Here is a 19331-nt window from a genome sequence, read left to right as displayed (position 1 = left end):
TTATAATGTTAAAGGAACAATCCAGAACTCAAAAGTATATACACACACATACACAACACATACATATACTAAGCAGTTATCGTTATAAGACACCTAGTGGAAAGGGGTTTTAGTTTTTATTTTATATTCCTCTATTAATTCATATTAAAAACACCATCTGCACTTCAACATGGTAGATCGAGTATACACGTTTGTCTCTATTCTCTCCCCAAATGCTACTTTAATGACACAAAAGAATAAAAATGGAATAAACCCACAAGTACAAAGAGAACAGAGGACAAGAATGCTCTCAGGTGAGAGATGGGAAGTTGGGAAGCCAGGAAGCTGAAGAATGAGTGGTATCATAATTGACTTAACCAGAGAAAGCTGAAACCTTATTAGCCTAGGAGGAGATGGGGTAGAGGGGAGGGTGAAGGCAAGAAGCCAATAAGAAGTAAGTCCATTTGTGTCATAGAATCTAGAAAAAGGCTAGAAATTACCTCAAGGTACCTATAAAGGCAGGCACACAGAGTCAGCCACAAACAGGAAGACTGGATGACATTTTTTAAGGGAAACACATTTAGACTCAGGTCCTCCTCCTCCTGGTTAGATGACCTCCCTCTCTACCCTGGTAGAAAACCAGAGGTTGACTTTCTGGAGAGGCTCTGGGCCTAGGGCTGCCAAGCACAGCAGAGGACAGAGGCCATCCTGTTGTGATGGCCATAGAGGAGCTAATCATGGCAGAATGGTCAAGATAGGACCCTAGATTTCCATTAGAGAGACTCACCCAGAAGAGGCGCCACCTGCCTGTAGGTTATGGGAGCAAGTTTTATTAGTCAGATAAATAACTTATCCAGAAAGTAGTTTCCAGTTATGGGGTTATGCAGTTATGAGGTAGTGGGAAGAGCTGTAGATAGGCCACACACAACATGGGGCATTGTAGCGAACACTCATTAAGATGTTGATTAAGTCCCAGGTACTGCACCTAGGTACCTCTGCTAGGTACTTTACAGATACTACCTCACTGAATCAGGAAAGGGATGCTTACTGCTTGTAACAGATGCCACTTAACGGGGCTATGGCAGGGCTCCAGAGCAGAGGATTTGCATAAACAAAGCAAAGCTGCAAGTCAAGAGGGACTAGATATCTGGTCAGTATACAAGGCAGGGTCTCAGGGTGTATCGAAGGGAGAGACCTTGATCCTGAAACAAGAGTACGAGGTGGGAGGTTCGTATCAGGGGCACAGCAGAAGGGTAGCTATGTGAACTGGGACACAAGCCTGAGAGGATCTTGCAAGGCTGAACATGCCGGATTCTCTGAGAACCAAAGAAACCAGAACTCCTTAAATCTACAAGAATGAGGACAGGATCCTCCCAGATCCCCAAAGCAGACAAACCCAAAAGCTGCCTCCATTGGATGGAACCAGAGAGGTGGCACCTGAGCAACTCCGACGGACTCTGAACTCTGCTCGTGGACTTGGTGGCTTCAATGAAGTCCAACAGCAAATCAGTTTCGTAGTCACATATTGTACAACTGGCATCCAAATGGAACTCTTTCTGATTGATCTAAGAAACTGAGTCTGAGAAATTGGGTCCCGGACAAGGGCTATTCCTGACACTCTGGGTGTCACTTGAGCTTCAGAGTTAATAGTTCTAGATAAAGACTATTATAACAATCTCATCTATTTAAGCTTCCAACGATGTTGCTCTCAGCAACTGGGAAGTTTAATAAAATTGCTTTCCAACATCCAGGTATATCAAGCAGACTACATTTTACAGACACTTTTGACACCCTGAAAGCACTTTAGCTTAGTACTCATAAAATCAACAGAAAAAGCAACTTCCTGGTGTACAGTCATATAGTGTAGTGTAGTGTATTCTTTTCCAACTATCCCATTCATTTGCTCTAGTTGATAACTACATAAAACCATAGAAAATAATGACACCTAGTGTCCAAAAATGTTACTCTGCTTAGAATATGAAACAGATTGGTGAGCTATGAACAGGGACAGAGCAAAGGGAGATAGCCAGTACATCTCTACAGAAAACAAGTAAATAAAAACATCATTTTTCCTTTGTCCGCTAACAACAAAGAGGACTTTCTTACTAATTTCATCCTCTCAAGTCTGCAATGGAGATGTAGGTTCCTTTTAGATAGAAGGTCTGTGCAAAGGCTGTTACAACCTCACAGAGATAGCAGCAGGGGCAACTCCAGGCTCCAGCAGAACCACAGCCCCAGTATCAAAACCCAAAATATTACCTGCTGTTCACCAGTTCAAAAAAGAAATAATAAAAAAAAAAATCCCAAACAAAAGTGAACTACCAGCAACCTGGGAACTGGTTTGTTCTAAGCCCTGGAGATAAATTTAATAAATTCTTAGATACCTGATAAAATAGAGTCACTGGTATCTTCTTTCAAAATATTCTTTACTGTCAGGCTTATAAATGAGGTCACTGTGCAGAAATTGTCTTTTGGGACCTGGACTCACCTCTGCTATCCTTTTCTTCAGGTTGTCCTTTCCCATGTATGAAGCCTGCAGGGAGATGACATTCTCTTCTTTCTGAATCAAAGTTGTCAAGACACTTTTAAAATTCTGATATTGTTTTAAGAGCTCCAAAACTCTTCCACATTGTTCAAGACTATGAAGAAAAAAAATATAAAACAGTTAAATGTCTGAAAATAACAAAACCATTGTTTCTCTTTGTAAGTATTTAACATTAATGACTGATAAAAAATTTCCTCTTCACATGGTTTATAATTTTGTTTTACCAATTTAACCTAAGAATCATGGCGCATGTATTTATCTGACAGATGGTATGATCACTGGATTAGTACTGGCACCAGATCAGTGTTAAAAAGTCACCTGATGTAAGTTCTGGAAAGGATTCATAACCCTAAGGAATCAGTATCTCAATTTCATCATTAACTGAAAGACATCTTAGAAAATCAAAATGGTTCCCCCCTAGCATTATTCTAGGAGATTATTTCCATACTAATTCAGCAAGTCACAGGGTGTTTTTGGGGACATCTTCTCTACTCATTCCAGATTTAGTCCTTTTGAAAAAGTAAAGCAGTACAGATAATGTGGCAGTTAGGACGCCTGGGTTCCAGTACAGCTGGGCACTCATTAGTCTTGTGACTTTGGATGAGTTACTTTAGCCTCACTGGATTGCAATTCCTTCCTCAGTAAAATCAGAGGGTTGATCAGATCAAATGCCACTCACAGGCTTTATCTTGACTTCTGTACCCTCAGGTTCTGGTAGGAAACAGGAGGTGTGCTCAGATGGAATTCTGAAGAAAGGGTGCCGAAAGGGCCTCTGATAGTCGGCAGAGTTAAGGAAACTGCCAGGGGCTGAGGCACCCGGGGAAGAACCACGGCAAGTAGGTTACCACTTGCTGCAGTGGGAAAGGGAGGACAGTGCCCCGAGCCACACAGGAGGGCACATCAGGAGCTGTGGGAACCACATACTGAAACAAAGGGGGCGGTGAAGACGCCCTGTTCTCTCTTCTTGCCCTCTAATCTCCTCCTGGTACCCCCCACTTCCTGGCCCAACTGTAACCCCTGGCCTGGGAGCTGCAGTTGGTGGAGGTCAGCCTCCCCCCAGACCCCACCCCGTGTAGACAATAAGGAGAGAAAACGAGGATGGAGAACACCCAGCTGAACTGACAACCGGAAATGCGAGCAATCGCACAAAGAGCCAAATCCCTCAGAGTAAGAAATAATGTCACATTTAAAAAAGTAAGAACTGCCAGCTGGGACTGATGGGTCACGGTCTTCAGAGCGCAGAAAACTGTGGAGACGAGCCCGGACTCTGCAGGAGAGGTAGCGGTTACGGACAGGCAGTGTTGAAAAGGAGGAGGGTGTTGCAGAGTAACGCTGTCCACGCCCAGAGATGCCCACGTGCTTATTCCTTGAACCCTGTGAATGTTGCCCTACTTGCTTCCTCACAAGGCAAAGGGGACTTTGCAGGGGTGATTAAACTAAAGATCTTAAAATATGGGTTATCCAGGATTACTGGGGAGGGCCCAGTGTCATCATAAGGGTCCTTCTAGGAAGGTAGCAGGAGACCTCTGGAAGATGGAAAAGTCAAGGAAATGGGTCTCTCCTAGAGTCTTCAGAAGGAACACAACTTGATTTTAAGGCTTCCAGCCTCCAAAAGAATAAGGTAATACATTTATTTTCTTTTTAAGCCACTAAGCTTGTGACGATTTGTCACGGCAGCAATAGGAAACTAATACAGGTGGGATGACAATTAGCACAAGTGTATCCCTCATAGAACCTCTCAGGCCATAGTCTATAATTCTAGGTCTTGTCCCAGGTCTGGCCCTGTGAGCTCCAGTGTGAAACCCTTATGTGTTTTCAACATAAAAATTTCAAAACTTAATTGTGCTATAGACACTTTCTCAGATTCAGGAGGGATATTTTTTCCTTACCATTCGGTGACCAAAGCTTTTGTGTTCTCCCACAGGAGGACTGTATTGTGGCACTGTTGAGTCAAGGTTTTTTCTCTGCCATCTTTGAATTGTGGAAGAGAATTAGCCATTTCTTGTAAATGTTTCTTCTCTTCTTCATATTCATCCAGATCCTTATCCAGTTGGATTAGTAATTTTTTCCTTGATTGTGAATGAGAAAAGTTTGATAACCAACTGTTAACCAATATGATTCCACACAACTATGGGTAATCTGGGGAGCTAAGGAACTTTAATTCATCCCCCTGAGGTTCATGCCAAAATTACACATTTCCATTACAGAGATCAGGAGGTTCTTTGCATTTCCAGAATACTAATTTGGTGTTTTAAATAAATATAACAAACATACAAAACCATAAACAGTAATGTTTTTCTGTGATGAGCACACTTGTAAAAGGTGTGTGTTATGCATACGAGACAGAAGTGAGAGAGAAAAAGATGTGTGTGGATGTGTGTGGGGAAGCGAGCAGGATACGGGAGGAGGAGAGGGACGGATGATCTGCACACAGGGCTCCTGAGGAAGGGTAGGGCAGCCATGGAGAAAGGGAAAGGCCAGCGAAATCCTGAACTTCTCCCTGTGTACAAAGCTCTCCCATATCAAAAAGGAGCCATTTAACTAAGGGTAGACCAATCCTGGTGGGATTAACTCCATTCGTCTAGGTCTAAATCACTAAATTGCTCACTGCCTCTACTTCCCTCCTCCACTTTTCTCTCCATTCCCCTAAGGCTTGCACTCCCTACTGCTCCACCAAAACTGCTCGTCAAGACCGCCAGTTGCTTCCACATGGCAAAATCCTTGTTCCATTCTCAGTCTTCACCCTGTGTCACTAGTCAGTGGCATGTGACACAGCTGATCACTTCCTCCTCATTGAAATGCCTTCTTCATTTCACAAGTGGCCCCAGGACTCTCGTGATTTCCCACCTACTACCCTGGCTGCTCCTCTTCAGTGTCTGGCTGGTTCCTCCTCATCTCCCTGACCTCTCGGTACGGAATGCCCAGAGATGTAGGCAATTTGGACCTCTTTCTCCTGTCTATCTGAACTCGCTGCTTCGGCAATCTCATCCGGTCTCACGGCTTGATGAAAATGAAAACTCTCAATGGTTTACCTTCAGCCCAGCCCGCCTTGACTCCTGACGCCATCTATTTTTAAGTCTTATTGACATCACTACTTGAGTGTCAAATAAGTATTTCGATCCTATCTTTTCCAAAACTGAGCATACCTCATGGATCTTTCGTTCAGTACCCGATAAACTCCAGTCTTTCTCATTTCAGTTAATGGGAACTCCATTCTTCTGACTGCTCATGTCAAACCTTGGAAGCATTTTTGACTCCAATCTTCCATTCACACCTGGTGTCTATGTGTCAACACTTCTCTACACCATCCCCTCTCCCCAGTCCATGCCACCATCTCCCTTCCCCTGATCACTGCAATAGGTCAAACCAGACTTCCTATGTCTCCTCTTGAGTCCTACAGGCCATTCTTAACACATCAGCCAGACAGAAGCAGTTATGATGAAAACTACATGACTTCCCTCTGCTCAGAACCCTCCAATGGCTTCCCATGTCACTCAAAGGACAAGCCAAAGTCACCACATGGCCCACAAGGCCCTGCATGAGCTAAGCCACATCTCGTCCGTTCCATCTCTGACCCCACCCCCTCTCTCTCCCTGCAGCACCTTCTCTTCAAACACACCCGACCCTGGTAGCTGCTGCTCCCTCAGCCCAGGCGGCTCCTCCTCCAGGTAGTCATGTGGCTTGCTCCTTCTCATCTGATGCCAAGGTCACCTTCTCAGTAAGGCCTCCCCAGTGGCCCTATTGAATTGCAATCCCCTCCTCCTTCCTCACTTAGTTTTTCTCCATAATTTTATCACCACCAGACATGCTAAATATCCTGCTCCTTCCACTAGATAATAAGCTCTACAAAGGGCAAGAAATTCTGTCTATTTTGTTAACTGCTGTATCCTCAATATCTGAAACAGTGCCTGGCACACAATACATATTTTTTCTATTAGTAACTAAATTAATAATCAAAGTAATTTATTATTTATAAACATGGTTTTTTCGTTTACAATGTTAATATGTCTTTATTATTTATGAATCTATAATTAAAATCTATTAAAGCAATAACTAAATTAATAATTAGTTCAACACCTCATTAAGAACTGGGATACTCCAGGAATGAGAATCTCATTGGGAATGAGGTCATGGGGAAATTTCAGAGGTAAGGGTACGCTTAGCTATACCAAGGGGCTTGGCCAGCTAAAGACCCCTCAAGAGACCACTGAGCCTAAGGAACTAGAGGTGGGCAGAAGAGGAGACAGAAAGTGGGAAAGATTGAGCAAGAGGAGAGGAGTTCCACAAAAGTGACTCCTGCTAATTTTCAGGCCATACTCTGGATGCTGGAATTAAAATAGCAGTAGGTATACAGAAGGTCACTGACCTCTACCCCTATTCTGCTCAGTCTCTAGAATCAGCACTGATCTTAGCTGCTTCTTAAATTCAGTCCTTTGTCCTCCCACTCAGACCCCACCCTAAATCCTGCTAGGAGGAGAGGAGGAGACCAAATAACTAAGGAAGAAGCAGGAACAAGATGTGGCATATACATCTGCCACCACTGGTTTCTCGAAAACCAAATGTGTGGAGTTTGCCAGTCTTCCGGCCTTAACAGAAGTCCATAGTAAACACAGAAGTACAGGGGATTTTAAAGTAACTCATGTACAGTACTTTATGCACATCTGACTTCACCACTCCTTTGCCCATGAGAAGACACACTTTAAAGAGAAAAACAATTATCCAACATTTTGTAAAGGCACAATATCAACAAAAAGGAAGCTTGCTTGAAAAGTCTACAGAAAAGCACACTGAACACTACTGGATAGATTGGGATGGAACACAAGTAGAAAGATCTAGGAAGGATTCGTTTCACCTAATAGGTATTTGAACACACAGAAAAGTGTCACGTAGGATGCAAATGGACAGAAACAATACCTACCGATGTTTCACAGCTGGAACAGTAGGATCCTTAAGACCAATTTTACTGATTTGATTCTGCACATCTTGAATATTTTTAAGGAGTTCATTATTTTTGAAAATACAAGCCTCTAGTAACTTGTTTTCCTCAGTGAGCTCCTCCTGCACACCATAGCCACATATCTCAAATAACTGTACTGACACAGCATCAAAAAGTTTTTCACAGGAGGTGTCTTCACCCCGTTCAGCATCTTTCAAGCTCATATCAAGCTTCTTCAAACGTTCATCCAAATGTCTGGCATTGTCTTTCATCAGACGAATTTCTTCCTCTTTATTTTTTACTGTCAAAGTACTTTCTGATGTCGCCTGTGTATCCGAGGCAGAACGGCCTGTAACAAGCTCAACAGGGAGTTTAGACATTCTGAGAGATGCCAAAAAATCTTCCAGAGCTTTGAGGGCATCTCCAATTGTCTGCACCTTGTGGTTCATTTCTTCCAGTCGTGTTTTGCATTTCAGTATAATATTCTGCATTGCATGTAGATCGAATGGGTGTAATTTCTTCAATACAAAGTTGCCAGATTCTTCTAAATTGTTACATATTTCAATCTGCTTTGCTGTGGAATTTTGGATATTCTAAAATAAAAGTAAAAAGACTCAGGCAGAAAAAAGAAAGACTGTGCCTCAGGAATAAACTGCAAATTACCTGACTAGATCTGATCCAGAAAAATGCTTCTGAATGTAACCAAAGCTGATAGTTTCAACATAAGGAAACATTTTAATTACAAATGTTCAGACGGCCCAGTTGTTTCACTATCTGATACCCTTCCTGATATTTCAATCCCAAAAAGAAAACAAGTATATAAATCTATTGCTTCAAAGCAAATAATTAGAAAGTGAATCATTGAGAGATCTATTTTATAATCTGAAAAATAAAATAAATATCTTAGATTTCAAGATGAGATTTGGAATAAGAAAATTGTATAATATGCCAATTTCAGCATACAATTCTAGTATGATATTTAGGAATTCAGTCACTGAAGAAGGTATTCATGAACAAGGCTTCATTTTGAATTCAAAGCAAATATGCCATTATTTGCTCCAGAGTACCTACCTCCAAATTAGTAAGGAATTAAAGAGTTGAGAAATAAACAACAAGTCTAAATTATTGAAGATTTTTTAGTCATGGCTTATATTCAAAATCTATACTATGATGAATAATTAATGACTCACAAATATCTATAAATCTCTGAAGGATGGATTAATCTGTAAATACAATGTGAGAACATATATTTACCCTCAGGTTTTGATAAATGCCATCAGCATCAATGAGATAAAATTCCTGGATGGTCATTTCCTGCAGGGGCAGGTCCAAGCCACAGAGGAGGAGCGATTCTTTCTCCACAGGTAACACAATCTGTAGTGCTGTCTCTAAAGACTCCATTCTGGGTAAAAAAAATAAACCAGACATGAAGGGAAAATACAGCAGAATTGTATCCTACAAAACATATTAACAGGCCGGGCGCGGTGGCTCACGCCTGTAATCCTAGCACTCTGGCAGCCCAAGGCGGGCGGATTGTTTGAGTTCAGGAGTTCGAAACCAGCCTGAGCGAGAGCGAGACCCTGTTTCTACTAAAAATAGAAAGAAATTAATCGGACAACTAAAAATATATAGAAAACATTAGCCGGGCATGGTGGCGCATGCCTATAGTCCCAGCTACTCGGGAGGCTGAGGCAGAAGGATCGCTTAAGCCAAGAGTTTGAGGTTGCTGTGAGCTAGGATGACGCCACGGCACTCTAGCCCAGGCAACAGAGTGAGACTCTGTCTCCAAAAAAAAAAAAATATTAACACCATTATTTAACCAAGAATATAATTATTCAATAAAAATGTGTATAATACTATGTATAGATCATTACTATTGATTTCTCCTTTCACTCTCAAAAGTGTCTCAATATCTAAGCATTCTTAATAGTTTAACAAACATCACGCTGAATGGAAAATTGTGAAACATACCAAGCCTTTGGAAAAAGCAAAGTCTTTCCATTTCTTTGAAATAAAAATATTGAATGTAATATAACTTCATTTTGATGACTAAGAAATCACATAATTATTTTATTATAATTATGGGATAATTTGTTATTTGGAAATATAATGAAGTTTAAAGAATAGGCTCTACTGGTAATAAATTGAAATGTGTACATATGGATAGGTGATATATAGACTCTGTGTCTCAGTTTCTTCCTACACAAAATGGGAATATGTCCTGGATATATATCGCCAATGTATATGGGGTAATGACAGCACTCTCATTTCAGAAATGAAGAAACCAGTGCCCAGAAAGGTTATGTGACCTGGCCAAATTCATGTCTCAGAGGAGTCAGTGGGAAGAGTATGCTTCTTCAGTGGCCTTAGGAACCTGTCAGACCTTAAGGTCCACCTAAGTCTCTAGTTACCAGTATGGCCTGGTTGCATTATTTAAGCTGAGTATCATTTTCTTTATCACTAAAATGGCAATCATAATGGTAACCTCTCTTATGGTTGTTGATACATTTAAATAAAATAACACACAGTATAATAATAGCCTTGCTTACAAGGGCATTTTATAATTTAGCAAATTTATTAAATTCATGGGTAACATATCTCAGAATTTTACCTGGCATTAAGTGTCATCTGAAGCTCTCTTTCCTTTCCCTTTAATCTCTCTCTGTCTTTAACTATAAAAGGCTTCTTTTCGTCACTCACAAGATTTTCTAACTTCAATGAAGTGATTTCAAACTCTTTCCAGCAAGCATCAGTTTCATTTTTTAAGACCTGGATGAAACACATAAATTAATTTATCAACTAAGGGGTAATAGGCACAATTCTTACAAAATGAGACAGTCACTAACTGTGGAAACAAACACAATGTGTTCCGAAAATTGTTTAAAAATATCTTCCTCGGTCGGGCGTGGTGGCTCACGCCTGTAATCCTAGCACTCTGGGAGGCCCAGGCGGGCGGATCATTTGAGCTTAGGAGTTCGAGACCAGCCTGAGCAAGAACGAGACCCTGTCTCTACTAAAGATAGAAAGAAATTAGCTGGACAACTAAAAATATATATATAAAAAATTAGCCGGGCATGGTGGTGCATGTCTGTAGTCCCAGCTTCTCGGGAGGCTAAGGCAGGAGGATTGCTTGAGCCCAGGAGTTTGAGGTTGCTGTGAGCTAGGCTGACGCCACGGCACTCTAGCCCAGGCAACAGAGCAAGACTCTGTCTCAAAAAAAAAAATATCTTCCAACCACCTACAAGTATACTATCCTTTAGGGAATAATGATATTAACTGTGCTCTCAGAGGACCCATTCAATGAAGTCAAGGCAGTCGACAATACGGCTGTCAATGGTATCCAAACTCCCTTCCCCTAAGGTAGAGACACAGAATACAATTTAGAAAGATACATATAGATGTAAGAACAGATATTCTATTTTCTCTATATAGTAAATCTTCGTTACCTTCTACAAGAAAACTGGAGTGAACCAAAACTGTTTCTATACAAACAAGAAGTGAATGAAATTAGCTTATGATCTATAATTAATACCTATAATTCTATACTATTCTACCTCATTTTGTGTTTTTATTATTTTTTTAAAGGCACTGCTACAGGCCAGGCGCGGTGGCTCACGCCTGTAATCCTAGCACTCTGGGAGGCCGAGGCGGGTGGATCGCTCAAGGTCAGGAGTTCGAGACCAGCCTGAGCAAGAGCGAGACCCCATCTCTACTAAAAAATAGAAAGAAATGATCTGGACAACTAAAAATATATATATATATATGAAAAAATTAGCCAAGCATGGTGGTACATGTCTGTAGTCCCAGCTACTCGGGAGGCTGAGGCAGGAGGATCGCTTAAGCCCAGGAGTTTGAGGTTGCTGTGAGCTAGGCTGACAGCCACGGCACTCACTCTAGCCCAGGCAACAAAGCCAGACTCTGTCTCAAAAAAAAAAAAAAAAGGCACTGCTACAAAATCCTACTGAGAGATCAGCAGTGTAATTTGTTCTTCACTTTCCCCAAAGATCAGTACAACTTTCTAACCAGCTCATTATTGAGTCACTGGGGAAAGGTCTCCAGATAGTTTCTTAATTGTGATGAAAACATGCTAAATCCATCACTTGAACAATAGGGATTTTAACACATTAATTTTGCATATCAGATGAAAAGTAGAGAGGAGCCAGACAGTAGAGTGTGACTGAGACCTGGCACAGTAAAATGAAGGAAACTAGAAAATATGAGAGGACATTGTAGGAGCCACCCATGGCCCTTTTCTCTACCTACGAGGGGTTCACTCTAATGCACTTACAAGCATGCAACAAGAATGCTATGCTGCAATGCACAGATAATCTTCAAAATTAGGAAGACACTTATTTGTAGACCTTATGATGTGTGTACCCACCACTGATAGATTATTCTTTCTCTCGCTCCTGAGTATTGCAATACTTCCTCTGCAGGAAGATGATCCATCATTTAGAGTGAAAACACCTCCACTGTCTGCCCCTCAATGCCCAACATCTGACAGTCAACAATTGGTGCACAGCACTTTTAGACAATATGACAATCTCATCAAGATGATAAATGACTGAAACAAATATTCAGAGTCACTGGTTTGTCAATTTTGGAGCAACTACGGATCAAGTTGAAAGCACCTTCAAACGTGTTTTTGAGCAATTCATCTGAAGCCCTAAGCACAAAAGCAAATAAGAACAAACAAACAGAAAAAACCTTTTCAAGCCACAATGTCTGCAGTACCAGATTAGAATACAGGCAATAAATTAGGACACTGCATCAAAGTCTTTCCTTGGTTTAGTGCTTGAAAGCAAATCACTTTCTGGAATAAGGTGATATTAGAAATGCAAACCAACAAAGAGAATTCTTTGGAAACATTTAGTATATGTGATCTCAACAAAAATGGTGATGTCTGTGCCCACAGTGGTATTATTTTCTAACAAAAGAGACAATCAGAAAAATAATATTTTAAGAAATTACCATTAGATCTGTCATTTTATCCTGCAGACAAGAACTACTCCTTTCCTTTTCAGTAGAGAAATCAGAAGTAATTCTGAATGTGTTGTTTTGTAGGTGTAATTCAAGAATCTCTTTGTGTGTATCATACCTGAGAAAAAAATTAAATGCAACATTATAGTACTTAATTTTTAAAATAAGACAAAAATTTTTTAATTAGTGTCAATTGTACATGAAGAAATCCCATGGAATTTCTGTTTAAGTTACTGGACCACATGCTAGACTAAAGGAAAACAAAACTATTAAAGAGTATAATATGTTTGCATTCATGAAAGATTTTTGATGGATTTTCCAGCTGTTGAAAAACAGCTTACCTCTCTAGTAAAGTATTTACAGATGCACTGTGATCCTTCTCATCCTTCTCTGTAATGCTTTCTTCTTGTTGAGGCTTTAACTCTGATGCCAGGTTAAAATTCGTAATTGGTTCCATTGCCTAAGCAAATACGTAAAACAGTAAACATATTATCTTAAACATACTTAATTACTGGGAAAAGATAAATGCCTTATGCTCTTTATACCCCAAACCAAGAGAGAATACAATTTGTTTGAGATGTCTCAGCTCCAAGAAAAGTCTTCCCATAGGACAGAGGAGATTTATTAGACTCAGTCTCACCTTCTAATTGGTATGACAACAGGCAAAGGACTCTCCCAGGCCCTAAATGTTGTTCCTGGCTGAGACCACATAGCCATAAAGTAGACAGTCAAAAGTAGACAGAAGTCCAACACATAGGAGAAAACCTCTGAAAACAAACAGACCTTGTTCCTTCCCCCTGAACATTCTGACTGGCAGTCTTGGGTAGATATACAGTAAGTGCCAAACGACCTGGACTTCAAGAATTTAGAAAATTCAATTCCCGAAGAAAGTAAAATATATTATAATGAGAAAAGGGAAAAGTAAATAATAAATGAACTTGTTCGTCTCACTGAAACTGAGGCATCTGTGCAGCTCAAGCTGAACCTCTTCTACCCTCCGCAGCAATGTACAAGGCACTATGCATTCATAATGGTCCAGAATGGTCTGTTTGAAAGAACTGTTTGTATACTCAGAGGAAGATGAGGTTATGCTCGCTATAACTTTGGTTCATTGCATCCTAATTCTTTGAAAATCAGTCTTCCTTGCATTATGTAAGTGGGTATTCTCATTTGATGAAAACAATCAGATAATTAAAACCAAAAATTAATGAGAAGTGGATTGTTGTCCCATTGGCCTTTACATTGGGTTTACTTCTAAAACACATTATCCACATTTACCACCTTTTCGGTTGATGGCTGGTGATCTGATTTTGCAAATGGCCCCTCACTGTGGAAATCCCTTCCTCTGTTCTCTGATGTGGTCGTGGTCCCCCTAAGAAGGAATCAAAATTGCATATTAAAATAGAGTAAGAAAAATGAAATTTAAAAGAGAATAAATAATGCCTAATGTCATTTGATTTTGCAAAAGGCTTCATCTCGTTTTACCCTGAAGCAGAGCTGTTCTTATGAAGGAGGAGCTCGTTTTTCGACGTGCCTCCCATCGTGGGCTGCAACGCCGTGTGAATCTCGGAAGCACATTTCAGAAGTCGTTCTATCTTTTGTTCATAATCTTTGAGTACTCTCTGCACTTCTTGCTGACTCTTCTGTGAAGTCAGCTCTTTACACAGCTCCCGCAGGACATCCATGTGGTGATTAAGCTGGTACCGAATGCCGTCCTCAGAAAAGCAAGCCTAATTGAAGAAGTAAGGCAGGAAATGTGCTTCAGATGAGTTTACATGATTATTCCACAAGGATTAGAAACGAACAGATGTGTGTGACGTTAACAACGCATTCTTTCACAGGCCATCTACTGTGTGCCCGGTATGACAGCAGGCACTGGAGGAAAAAAGATGAGGAAATCAGCCCTAAAGGAATTAGCAGTTCAGTAACATAAACACACAAATAACCAGCACATGGTGTGAAAGGTGTTATGCTAGAGCCCCCACCTGCCTGAAGGAAACAGAGAAAGCCACCTCACAGGAGGAAACCACGTGAGCTGGATGCGGAAGGAACAAGTACGAGTTCTCCAAGTAAAAGAGGAGAGAGGACCTTTCCAAGAAGGATCCAGAGCAATCTCCAAGAAGATGAAAAGCCCCAGATGTTCTGGAAGGACCAGTAGTCCCATGTGGCTAGAGCGCACAGCACAGGAGAAGGGATCCTAAAGGGGTGTCCTGGGGCCAGACTGTGAAGGAAACGAGTGGTCTTCCCAGAAGTCTGGAGTTGTCCTGAGGGACATGACGAGCCAGAGATATAACATACACAGACCAAGGGCTCCTAAGGATAACTCTGGTGGCAGGTATGGGAGATGATGCCATCATCATCATACTGAGACAACATCCCTAGCTTAGGAAAGTGGCAACACCAATGGAAAGGGAGGAAAGGAAGCAGCTGCTCTGAAAAGTAGCAGGTGGGACTTGGCAACAGACTCGATAAGGGCTGAGAGGGAAGGAAGGGGAAGGAGGGGGGGGCATTTGGAGATAGCAACCCCTTTCATAACCAAGATGCAGAATATAAAGGAGGCAACATTTGAGAGGAGATATTATTGCTTCCATTTGGGACATGCTGAATTTGAGGTCTCTGAAGAATACCTGTGACATCAAATAGAACATGGAACTCAGGTGAAAGGATTCGGCTGGAAAGATTAAGGTACTGTCAGTGTAGAGGAGGCAGGTAAAACCCCAGAGCACATAAAATCACCTACAGGAAGCAGAAAATTAGCCAAAAATGAACACCTCCCCCCAAATCAAAACATTAAGATAACAGAATAAAAAAGGGAAATTTGTGAAGGACAATAAAAAGAAGGACCCACTTCCAAAGTCAATTTTTTTTTTTTGAGATAGTCTCACTCCATCGCCTGGGCTAAAGTGCAGTGGCATCATTATAGTTCACTGCAACCTCAAACTCCTGGACTCAAACCATCCTCCTGCCTCAGGCTCCCAAGTAGCCAGGAGTACAGGCATGAGCCACCACACCCTGCTAATTTTTCTATTTTTTTGTAGAGGTGGGGTCTTGCTCTTGCTCAGGCTGGTCTTGAACTCCTGGCCTCAAACAGGCCACCCACCTTGGCTTCCCAGAGTGCTAAGATTATAAGCATGAGCCACCGTGCCCAGCTCCACTGCCAATTTTATGTATTATATATAAAAGCAAAAGAGAGTGATATTGGAAGAGTCACAGCAGTAGAAAGTTAGAAATGAAAAGAGGGGTCACTCCTGTCGAATATATAAAAACAATCAAATATTAAATAGGATGGAGACCAAAAGAGATCATTAGATTTGCCCCAGTTGCTTTATGTCCTGATTTGCTGGGGTGTACAAAAGCTGTACTTCTGAGGACACCGTGTCCTGACAAAAGCAACTGTGGGTACTTTGGTAACAGTCGACACATTTGTGACCAGAGAGTCTCAAGACAAAGGCCGCTGAGTCACAGTAAGGGAAATCATAAAATATTAACTCAGTGATGACTTTTCTCACTTCTGCAAAGTAGAGCACAGGTTCTAGTGAGAGCTTGAACCACAGAAGTGATAATCCCAGAGGACAAAAGAGCTAGAGGAATTTTCAGAGCAGATTTAATCCTAGGCTAAAGGAATACACAACCATTTAAGGTAAACCCCAAAACAATGACAAAATTAGAGTGCAAATAAACTGTTGTACCTCATGTTCTTTGATGAGACCCTTGGTCCTTCCTCTACGAATAAGTTTCTTTTCTTTATTTACTTGCTTTTCAAGTTTTGAAATATTGTCACTAAGCTTTCCTTTTTCAATATCTATTTTTAGTTGTTGAATATACAAAGACAGTTCATGATGAAGAGACTGCAAAAAACAGAGGACTGTATTAACTGTGGGAACAGAACACACTGAAAAAGTATTTGTAGCGACAATAAAAATGTGTAGTAACAAAAGGACAGAAATAGAGCTTAAGTGATTTTCTCATGTATCCATATATCTTCAGGGAGAGTATTTTAAAACATCCCAAACCCATAAACATATTTTTTTTTTCTTTTTAACAACTAAAAATGTATTTTAGCTGTGAAAGACACTGTTAAGAAAATGAAAAGACAAGCTACAGATGGGGAGAAACTATGCAAAACACGTATCTGAGCCAAAGGAGACATAAGTAAATCTAATGTGTATCCTGGCAAGAGGAAGATTAGGGGAAAACTGTGAAAATGTGAATAAAGTACAAACTTCAGTTAATAATAACGTATCAATATTGGCCCATTAACTGTGTCAAAGGCACTATACTAACTAATGTGTGATGTTAATAATAGAAGAACCTGGGCCTGGGGTATACTGGAACTCTCTGTAGCATGTATACAATAATTCTATAAATTTAAAACTCTGAAATTAAAATAAAATTTAAAAGTTTATTTTAAAAAGCATTTTAGGAGGATCCTTAACAGTATTTAATTCAGTTACATATACATATAGATATATACACCCATATACTTAAAATGTCAACTACAGTTCATTAATTATACATTTTAATATTAATTATGAGAACACAATCTCAGTGGTAGATGCTTTATAGAAATCCTTGCAACAATCCTGCCAATTAGGTGGTGTTATTCCCATTTTATCAGTGAGGCTCCTAAAAGTGAAGGACCTGGCTGACTCCAGGTTTGCCTGCCACCACAGCCTACGCCTATTCTACTATGAAACTTCATATGAAACCTGGGATCGCCGTCTGCAGGGGTCAGCCCATCAGGGCAACCCCGGAAATGAGTCTGACAACAAACAGGCCCAGGATCCCACCTTAAACATAAGCCCCAGCTACAGAGCATGTTCTTACCTCCCACTTGGCACAGATAGCGCTACTCTTTTCTTCCAAAGATAGCCTTACATCCTCAGTTGCATTATTTTTTAGCTCTTCAACAGCTTTCAAATACTTGGTCAGACTTTTAGTATTAGAAATTATTAGTGCCTCCTAAAAAAAAAAAAAAAAAAAAAAAAAGCAAATAAGACAATAGAAACCTCGTTCTACTGCCAAATCCTCAAAGCTAATTTGGTATGTCTTTATAACAGGTAGAACTAAGAAGGGAGTCTCTGAAGGCTATTTGAAGATTTACAGAGACTTCTCTTTGTAAATTTAGGTTGATATCCCTTTCTCATCTCTTGAATTCTTTTGAAAAGAGTTACAAAATATTTATTATTCAAATGTGAGTTACAGAGTTGAGGCCCAGATTAAGACCCCTTCATGATATTCAAAATGATTTCTGTTACCCCATCAATAAAAAATTAAAACGTGTACTGTCAGGGTAATGAGCCACCAGCAATGTTTCCTCTAAAGTTCTTAAGTTTTGAGCAGACAACCACACTTCACTAGCAATACAATATGAAGAGCGTATCAGCACATATTAGAGACTAGTGTTGCAATAAGACAAAATTCACAGCAGGGCTAATATGGCAGTTATGCACTATTGTGCAAAGCAGTGTTATGCTGCCAGGAGGCCGTATTACCTCACCATCACTTCAAAGTTTTGCCCGCTGTGTTGGCAGTCCCGCCCCAGGGAAGGAGTGGCAGTACATAGCCAGGGATGGGACAGCCTTGACAGGGATGTGTCTGCTCCTTCCCTGGCACACTCTACAAGAGCAGAAACCTAGCCTAGGTAACTCATGAATGACAGAGCAAAAAAATAGGTCAGGGCCTGTGAAAAAGCAGAAAACCTACAGGAAGGAGAAGATGACAGTAATTCCAGGGAGAAGCAATTTGTTCATTCACTCACTACACGTGTATTAAGTATTATGGGCTTGCTGCAGGTGGGGCACCATGCTGAGCTCCAGGGTCCTCCTCTGAGGGCTCCTGAGGAATGCCTGACTGATGACCTAGGGGACACCCCAGCCCTGTAGGCCAGCGGGGCGCCCCCACAGTCAGCAGAGCCATGTGTCCATGGAGTTTCAGGGCAATACCTGGCAGGGCAGGGACCTTGCTTCTGCTGTGAAAATGTATCCACTTCACTAAAGGCCAGAGGCAAAGGACGGGAAATCCAAAAGGAAGATGGTGAGTGGGGAAAATGGATGAGGACGGACACCTCAACTCTTCTCTCTGGTAAACATGAAGCCTCTATTTTTTTTCCTTCTCTCTTTCCTGAGCAGATCATATCTGCCCTCTTGAAATCTAGCCTAGTGATTATTTAAAAGAACCACTGATTCTTAAGGTCAATTCAGCACTCTCAGTAACCTGGGAGCAAAGTGGGGAAAAAAGACAGAGGGAATTGGTGGAAGTTGGAGGCCAGCCGAGTGCAAACAGTGTAAGATCAAGCAGGTGAGGGCTTTTAAGGTCATGGGAAATGCAATGATGAAATGGCTGATATAACAGGGTCCAGTGTGGTTAACAATCCAGGAATCCAAAATAGGGTTGAGGCCCAGAAGTGACATGAAGAGAGGCTAGAGAGAGTCCCTCCTGTTCACAAAACATGGGAGCAGCAAGACGGGGGCATTGCCTTCTTGCATCTTTCCCCCCGCCCCGCACCCAAATGCCTTGCTCATTTCAAGTGTTTGGTAAGTGTGTTAAATGCTGAATAAACAAACAAACAACAGGATACAATACTACTCTACCTCTCCAATGTGTGCCAGGGTGGAGACACTGTTTAGCTTTGCTTCTAATCCCCTAGAACCTCCAACAGTGTTAATTAATAGTGAGTCTCTGGTTTGGTTCCATCTTAAGCTGTAACCAACTGCCTATCAAACCATGAAAAAACCAACCTGAAACTGTCTCCATACAAAACATTATTGGTCTTTACCTACAGATGAGTATATGTCTGTAAATAACTCTTACCAAACCATTTTAATAATAATAGTATTCTTTTACATTCAGAAAATTTTAACTATGCAAAATGCCTTCATGTTCCCTATT

General features: G+C 40.9%; 1 protein-coding gene across 1 annotated transcript in view; it reads right to left on the bottom strand.

The window, feature by feature from the left end:
- SYNE2 (spectrin repeat containing, nuclear envelope 2) overlaps positions 1-19331 on the bottom strand; it is a 295242-nt gene that overhangs the window by 207229 nt on the left and 68682 nt on the right. The window contains exons 21-31 of the mRNA XM_012656034.1: positions 17268-17402; positions 16130-16288; positions 13959-14170; positions 13722-13812; positions 12782-12900; positions 12432-12558; positions 10072-10229; positions 8715-8862; positions 7443-8053; positions 4414-4593; positions 2468-2618 (exon numbers count right to left, since the gene is read on the bottom strand). Of these exons, the coding sequence (XP_012511488.1) occupies positions 2468-2618; positions 4414-4593; positions 7443-8053; positions 8715-8862; positions 10072-10229; positions 12432-12558; positions 12782-12900; positions 13722-13812; positions 13959-14170; positions 16130-16288; positions 17268-17402 (2091 nt within the window). The remainder of the gene's footprint in view (positions 1-2467; positions 2619-4413; positions 4594-7442; positions 8054-8714; positions 8863-10071; positions 10230-12431; positions 12559-12781; positions 12901-13721; positions 13813-13958; positions 14171-16129; positions 16289-17267; positions 17403-19331) is intronic.

Source organism: Propithecus coquereli, unplaced genomic scaffold, assembly GCF_000956105.1.
Source record: "Propithecus coquereli isolate 6110/MARCELLA unplaced genomic scaffold, Pcoq_1.0 Scaffold5, whole genome shotgun sequence".
Classification (NCBI taxonomy): Eukaryota; Metazoa; Chordata; class Mammalia; order Primates; family Indriidae; genus Propithecus; species Propithecus coquereli.
The sequence above is the reverse complement of the archived record's forward strand: the minus strand, read 5'-3'. Positions and strand labels throughout refer to the sequence as shown.